The sequence below is a fragment of the Hipposideros armiger genome, unplaced genomic scaffold (genome assembly GCF_001890085.2).
Source record: "Hipposideros armiger isolate ML-2016 unplaced genomic scaffold, ASM189008v1 scaffold_596, whole genome shotgun sequence".
NCBI classification, from domain to species: Eukaryota; Metazoa; Chordata; class Mammalia; order Chiroptera; family Hipposideridae; genus Hipposideros; species Hipposideros armiger.
In genome coordinates, this window is record NW_017731946.1 from 451701 (window position 1) to 460180 (window position 8480).

At 33.4% G+C, this 8480-nt stretch overlaps 1 protein-coding gene across 1 annotated transcript in view; it reads right to left on the reverse strand.

The window, feature by feature from the left end:
* The window catches only part of SLAIN2 (SLAIN family member 2), a 76018-nt gene that overhangs the window by 29136 nt on the left and 38402 nt on the right, over positions 1–8480 (reverse strand). The window contains exons 4-5 of the mRNA XM_019624620.1: positions 5192–5580; positions 4626–4763 (exon numbers count right to left, since the gene is read on the reverse strand). Of these exons, the coding sequence (XP_019480165.1) occupies positions 4626–4763; positions 5192–5580 (527 nt within the window). The remainder of the gene's footprint in view (positions 1–4625; positions 4764–5191; positions 5581–8480) is intronic.

An 8480-nucleotide genomic window follows, 5' to 3' on the forward strand; every position in this document is an offset into this window, starting at 1 on the left:
GGGAAGAGCGCAATGATGGTGCCAACTTGGGCCAGTGAAGCAACGTCCTCCACAACTAGACTGAAGAACAAAAAATGGCAGCACCTTATCTGTTCCCCTTCCCCCAGTTCCCCAGCACTGTTCCCATCCACCCAATTCCCCAATAAAAATCTTTATAAAAAAAAAAAATCTCATGAGTAGATAAATGACCCAACATCACTACACTATTTATGTTTAAACAGAAGTTTTACAAATATTTCATTCATTCTTTTATTAACACATTACACAAATTTATCACAACTTATTTCAATTTATGTTTTATAATTATGTAAAATTCAAGTATAACCTTCAAGTGAAATCTGGATGAGAATTTCTTCCCCCTTGGGCCTCAGTGCAGTCTGGCTATATGTAAAGCTGACAACAACCCTGGGACATTCCCTCTTCAGTGAGGGGTCCAGAGTAGAATATTGATCCTATATACCTTTTCTCTGGGGGGTGTACTCTGTATCCTACGTGTGGACAAAAAAACGGCCACATATTAAACCTGACAAGCTCAGGGGAGGACTGCGTGGCAGGCCTAAGAGCAGATCATAGGCTTGCATCTTCCTTGCCGAAAGTCATTCTTAAACTTAAGTGAGCCATCTATATCTTTTTGCATCTAAGATAACAAACCCTTGTAATATCAGAGTAATCGCTCCCTCCCCGCAACCCCCACAACGCTCAGGGCACGCCCACTGCACCAGAACACCAGACCACAGAACCGTTCATTGTTACCTGTTCCCCGAATACCATCTCTACCTGCCGTAAATGTTAATTGTTAACTATCCTGTGCCCACCAATGTAAAAGAAGTATGTGTCTCTTCATTTTACTTTTTATCCAATCCCAGAGATTTCCCTGCTTTGCTTTCTTAAATCATGCTCCAACAGAGTCATCCAAGAACATTTCCCCAGATGCCTACTCTTTGGCAGTTAGGTCAGCATGATGTAATCCAAACAATGACTGGGAGGAAATCAAGAGACTCAGGGAGGAGGGAGTAATTTGGCTTGGTTTTGCCACTTTTCTAGTTACATGATGTTGTGTATATAATTTATATGGGTCTCTGCTCTCTCTCTATAAAAATAAGAAATGGGTTGTGAGGTTCAAATGAGATAATACATGTGAAAGTAAACATTTTAAAAATACTAATCAAAGTTTGAGTACTATTAGTTTTTTAAGCCAGCAGATTGTCTTGGGTTTTTCTCCCTTCTCTTTCCTTATTTCTGAACAAATAAATCCTATATCTTTTTTGAAAACTAAACTTTCTACTAAACCTGTACTCTAGTTGTCTTAGAAAGCAAGGCACTAGTCTTTTGCAAAACTTTTTCCCTGACAAACATTCCTTCCTTTAACTGGAGAAACTGAGAAAATGACATGTATCTCTGACTTCTGCAATGCTCTGGTTTTCTTAAACTTTTTAAGTTACATTTTCCAAGTAGAATAGTAAAAAATTGGTAATAGCTATAAAACTGAAAAATATATTAGAACTCTCATAATACTCATATTTGAATACCAGCACCCACAATAATGCAGCCACAGCAAATAAGCATATAAAAATAGTGATTGGCATAGTTACAAGGCAAAAGAAATGGCCCTGCAGGTGGAAATAACAGCAACCTTGCAAAGTTAGGTTCATGCAGACCAGCAAGTAAGAACCAAAGCTTTACCACTTAAGAGCTGGAAAAATAAATACTTAAAACAAAATGCAACATCTATTATACTAACTGGTTTATACAAAAAAATTAAAGATACTAATTCACGTATAAAGTGTATAAAACTTGCTATTTGTACATAATTATATATCAAAATTAAAAGGCTATTATGAAAACAGTATATAATACACACACTAATTAAAAGAAAACATACACTTACGTATCAAACATGTGTAAAATTTTAAGAAATATAGGTAACATTATATTTTGCTTCATAATGTATTAACTTTAAACAAGAAGCTTTATATATTTTTATAAAATAAACTCTAAATTTTAAATTTGCTAAAATTCTGGATTTACTACTTTGAAAATACATTTTTTGTGAAGTGTTATTCTACACTAAAATGTCTGTGACATTTCAATTATAAATAAGCTTCACTACAGCTACAAATATAAAACTAAACAAGTATATGCAATTTTAAATACAATTTTCTTTTCTCTTCTGCCTTTACATTATTCAAATATTGAAATATGACACTGTATACTTATTTTCCACTTAAAAGTAAATTAGTGATTAGAATCTCATTATGTGTCGCTATATATTTTCCTTAATTGTCAACTTCTGGGGAAAAAAAGGAAAAATAATTCACCTACAGAAAAAATTCTAGGGAATCAGCAAGTGATTATACAGTGGTAATTATACCACTAGAGAAGGCAAGTAATTATCATAAAGTTTAAGATACAGTCAATATCCTTTTCTATTATTAACATTTTTATCCTAGTTGGTTTATACTTTTTTCTTCTTCTATTTTTGTGAAGAATTTTCATTTCCATATAGCTTTGAACTGCTACAGTAGTTCAAATAAAGAGCACGTATGAGGGAGGGAATGAGGGAATAATCCTGAGTAAAGAGTTGGAACTGACAATAATGGAATGAGGTAACAAGGATATAGATATAGATGGTTTTATCAAAGAGCTGGGAACTTAATTCAAACAAAGTAAAAAAACACCTTTGAAAATGATATACACATGATGTTTTGGATTATCTGTGCATTGGGTAGAAAACCGTAGCTTAAAATATACATGAGTTTTATTAGTCTTCTTAATGATATAATATTTTCTTTCTTGTTGTATGAGTTAACACTGTGGATCCCTTTTTGTTTCAGGTAAGTATACCAAAGTGGGGGAAAAAACAGAAACAGGATTTCTCAAGTGCCAAATTAACTTAATTGGCTAGTTTAAATGCACAAAACCTATCACTCACCATTTCAGGGATAACTTAAGAGTTCAAACAGTATGTTTACTTCATTTTTAAAGTTTTGTGAGTCCCTATTTTCTTTACCATTTATGAGTACCCTATGAGTATCATAATGACACTCAAGTACACAGTTCACAAGACCTAGAATACTAAGTTTAAAATTTAATTTGGTATAAAACATCTTTTTCAGCATATATCCAGCTGAATAAATAAGGCACACAAATCTCTATGTAACAATTTTCCAGTGCCTTACATTTTAGAGTTTATCTTAGAAAAAACAGAAGTAATAGTTCTGGATAATTTTTATGTCTTAGTTCTAAACCATCGATGTGATACCTCTCTAGGTGGACTTGGGCTCTTGAGTAGGGTCAACATGGGTTTGAATTCTAACTTCCCACTTATAAACTCTATGAGCATAGATAAGTTATTTAACCATTAAAAGCTTCAATTTACTAATTTATAAAATCTGTTGATAACTGTACCTACTTCATAGAATTATTCTGAGGATTAAAGAGAATTATGCATGTACAATACAGTACGAGAGTTTCTGTAATATAAATATCATATGCAATTGGTAAATAAGGAAATTTATCAATAATATCACAAAAGTCATTTTGGTTCAAATGTATTTTTTTCCTGGCCTGTTGATTTTGAGCCACCAAGTAATAGCAGCTTAACACAAAGTACACAAAGTCAGCTAAACATAATAGAACCAAGAGTGCAGGGAGTTTAAAAAGAACCGAATGTTTCCAAAGTTGCATTACTCAATAAACAAGTTATAAATGAACAATCAATAACCTCATGTTTGTACCTTCTTCCTCACAGCTTTGAGGAAATGAACCATTGATGGTAACATGCTACAAAGGAACTGAGCGTACCAGACTACAGGACCGATGAGAGCTGTGGGACAGAAGGTGTGTACACTGAGCATTTCTAAGGTCATAGAAATAACTGTGATTGTTTGCTTAAAACTGGTTTGACTACATGCTTATACCTATATCCTAGTTAATAAGCAATAGTTTTTGAAAAGTGTTTAATTATTTTTTAATCACCTTGTTCAGTAAAGCACACAGTGCCCATCTTACTCCCACATCACTTATTGGCTCAGTTTGGCCACTCTTTCTTAGAAGTTCTTTCTGCATGATTCTCTCTGATCTTTGTTTATGTTGCATATGTCTTCTTTAATTCAACAGTCTCAACCCTTCTTTTCCATCAAGTTACCCTCAACTTTTCAAAAAATGAAGTTCTCTATTTCCTGGAGTATTTATTTATGAAGAATTTAACATGCCTTTAATTGTACTAGTATTTTTATAGGATTATTATTGTTTTTATTAATGCTCTAGTAAGAAAGCTGCTTGGGTTTTAAATGGTCTGTTCCAGGACTATCGTCCCCAAATCCTGTCATTTTAAAAATATGGTATTGCAGAACGTGAAGTTTTTAAGGAATATATATTTATATATTAAATAGCTAGACTTTTCATATTTTAAAATTTTGGAGAGACTAGAATTTCATACATATAAAAAGCATTGATACAATTGGGTATCTTATAGGGACAACTTTTAAATTTTAATATAGCTATGATTATAGAAACTAATAATTGTTACATTTTACTATATAGTTTAATAGAGCTATCAGTACCAAATTAATATCTGTAAGTTTCATTTTCCTTTAAATAACTGACACATGAAAGATACTTACTGGCTGAAGCCTGAGGTTGCATGCGAGGTATTCCTCCATTTGGCACTTGAAAATTTGAGTCACTTCTGCTGCTTTTCACTGAGTCAACTTGTGTATTAGATGTTCGGGACAGATTTGGAAGACTGCGTCTTAGTTTTTCTATGAAAAAAGAATTTTAATTAAAAAAAAAAAATCAAACCATTTTTTCAAATGGAGAATTAAAATAGTAATTAGCATTCAAAAATCAAATTCTTTATCTAAGTATTCTACAAACTTTAGAAGAGCTAACAGGAAGTACACATCTTATAAAAAACTCAACCCAGATTTAATAAATGAGTAACAAAACCTTTAATAAGAACCATAAATTATTCAAATTAAAATCTATATACAGATCACTTCATGAGTAGAACAGAGCAAAACATAATCAAGTAAAATTAAATTGACTTTCTCCTTTATTTCTGTATTCACTATTAAAATGGTAAACTAAATTCTTGATCTACTTATCTGAAATACAAAATCTTGGTAAAAATTGTTACTTTCATATTGAAATATGAAGGGCAATTTTTTTCCAGAAACATTCCAATTACCTTCATTTTTAACATTGCTTGTCTGTAAATCTGTGGGATGGCCTTGAAGTGAAAGGCGAGGTTGCTGTAAGCGGCTAATCATAGGCTGTGGGGACACTCTACTATATTCTATTCCCCGAGCAGGAGATCGTGAACGAGGTGAGTTTCTGGGTGACTGCTTAGGTGATGGTCGAGGTGAATTGCGTGGTGATGGTGAAAACCTGTTAACAGCAGGGTATACTGCATGATGCATACTGTCATCTTCATCATCTAAACTTTGTGCATCAAGTTCCTGATCACTAAAAGTACCCCGTCTTGTAGAATTGCAAGATGAACCAGAACTGCGCCGAGATGTGGTGGCTGCATATTCTTGCCGGAGACCTGACGATAATGAATGTGTTATTTTATTTCTTTAGTTATATTTTTAAACATTCAAATTTTTTAAGGTTTAAAAGCAAACAAAAAATTATTAAGAAATTCAAATAGGGTGTGAAAGTGTGAAGGGTAATTCTTCACTTGAATCATCTCAGACCCCCTCCCATATAAAGAAGGATGTATAAAACCACATCTAAAAATTTATTTTTAAATGGAATGAAATTTTATAAACCTTTGCCCAATTTCAACATTTCTTCTTGAATATGAAATTAGTATTACAAAGTAAAACCATATTTAGAAATATTTCTACTCTTAAAGACAGTAATCCAAATTTGAGATTAACATTAAAGGAATATTGAGATTGAAAATAATTACTGTCCAACCAGTGAAAAGAATACACAGTGAGTAAATAAACTCCCTGGATACTAAATCCTTGAGTTCATCTTATTCAGGATGATGAAGGAAACGTCTTTACCATCCTTAGGAATTCAATACTTGGGCATAAGTGAAATTTCAACTGCTTCATAACTCAAGAAACTTCAATAAACGAAGTTTAAATTCTAAGCCATCAAGAATTTTCTATGTATCTTGATAACTCCAGAAACACCCAAAGCAACTTTAGAAGCCCTCAAATAGTATAAAAACTTCTAGAATAAAAACAATTGTTGATACATATTCAGTGAGAAAAATTACAATAAAAAAAACATAGAATTTAGATAGTATTTTGAGCAAGTCCTGCTAACAATTGGCAGTCTATTCTAAAAATTCTGTTATAGAGTAATATTCAAACTTTTAAGTTATATATTCATACAGTAGTCCCTTTTTATCCACGGTTTCAGTTATCCACAGCCAACCAAGGTCTGAAAATATTAAATGGAAAATTTCAGAAGAAATAATTTGTAAGTTTTAAATTGTACACCATTCTGAGTAGCATGATGAAATCTCACGCTGTCCCATTTCAGTCCCTCCTGGGACGTGAATCATTCCTTTGTCTAGCATATACGCTGTATATACAGTACAATATGATATTCTGACAAACAGACAGACCACATTCATATAACTTTCATTAGCGTATATTGTTATAATTGTCCCATTTTATTCACAGTTATTGTTAATCTCTTACTGTGCCTAATTTATAAGTTAAATTTTATATAAGTATGTATGCATAGGAAAAAACATAGTATATAAAGGCTTTCAGGCATCCACTGGGGTCTTCGAAAGTATCCCCACAGAAAGAGGAACTACTGTACAAAGTGCTATCAATATGGTTCTTCAAAGCAGTGAATGAGAATCATACCACGGTATCTATAAAACTAGATTCCTGGGGCCTATCTGCCCTGCAGTCAGGTTTGGGAACCACTATAGTAACCAACAAATTACATAGTGTCTTGTTATAGCAAATATGGTACTGAAGTCACCTAACAAAAGACAACAGACCAGTGAAAAGAACACTGTTTTAGAAATGAAAAGCCCAGATCCTGGTGGAGGCTCTCCACTAACAAGGGGAGCCTAAGGAAGCCACAATAACTATGGGATTGTGTGTTTCTCACCCTAAAAATGAGGGGGCTTAATCAGGTAACAGTCCAAGTCTGTAATTCTACGTTTCTGTTACCAAAAAACTGGAGAAACAATGTTGTAAAAAGGAAAATCATTCTCTTAAAAAAAAACCCCCAAAACTGGCCTTTTCCAGGAGGTATCACATTTTTAGCATTTTTTTCATTCATCAGGAAAAGAAATATTTGTGTATGTAGATGGCTTAAAAAGATTATTACAGTAAAGTTAAATTTTCTTTCTTTTCTTTTTGGTTTTTGTTGTTGCTGTTGTTGTGTTACCAAAGCACAGTATGAAAGCTACAACAAATGGTTGAGTTTGTAACAAAATACTGGGGTCTAAAAAGTGAGAGTTCAAAGAAATTAGTTTATTCTAAGTTACAGTTAGGTAGCATTCTTTGTTCTTTCACATCCATGACAATAACTAGCCCCTCACTAGCTGACAATATCGGTCTCAGTGAGGTGTTACATGAAATTACAGAAGAAGAGAGTACCATTTTACTAGTTTCTAGGGCTAAAGATAAACAAAGCAAGCACCAACTCTTACTATCATTCTAAGGGAAGTGGTGTAAAAATGGGAAATGAATCAGCAGAGTAAGAAACATTTTGCAGTTTCCTAATAAATGTTATCGCTTGATAAAATTTCCTACATATTTACATAAAAGAAAGGGTCTAAAACACAAAGTTTTTGAACTAAATTATAGCAATACAACATTACCCTCAGCCAATTGTCATTCTGAAATGAGTGTTTCACGGATCTTTTTATTGTAAAGGTTAGAGGGACCACTTTAGAGAAATTATTTAATTCACAGTTAAGCCCATGGCATCTACAATAAAACAAGAATAATACTATCACCACCATCTTACATTCACGTTAAAGCCAGGATATCCATGAACCCTTGAACTAGTATGAAAAATTGTGTGCATATGTACATCTTGGGGATGACGGGAAACATCATTTTTATGGGATTTTCAAAGGTGTCTGTGACCTAAAAAGTTGTGAAGACCACTTTTGCAAAGCAACACCACATGCTTCATTTAAAGTCAATCCCAATTTTCTCATAAATGTCTTTTTTATATTCTATACGATACATTCTAAGGGAGGTCATATTTGCCGCCAAAAGGGGGTAAAAATTGGTTCTTGGGGTGTGAAAAAAACTTAAGATATCGTAATAGTTTGTGTCTCTCATAGCATATAGAGACATAGAATACATGTGTGGTACTAATATTTCAAGGGGCAAAAAGGAAAAAAAATCTAAAAAGGCTCCTTGAGGGCCAGCCAAGTGGCGCTTGGGACGCCAGAGGGCCCCGGTTTGGATCCCATATGTGAGGGCCAGTGACACTGCCCTCTACAGCTAAGATGCTGAACAACAGCTCAACCTGGA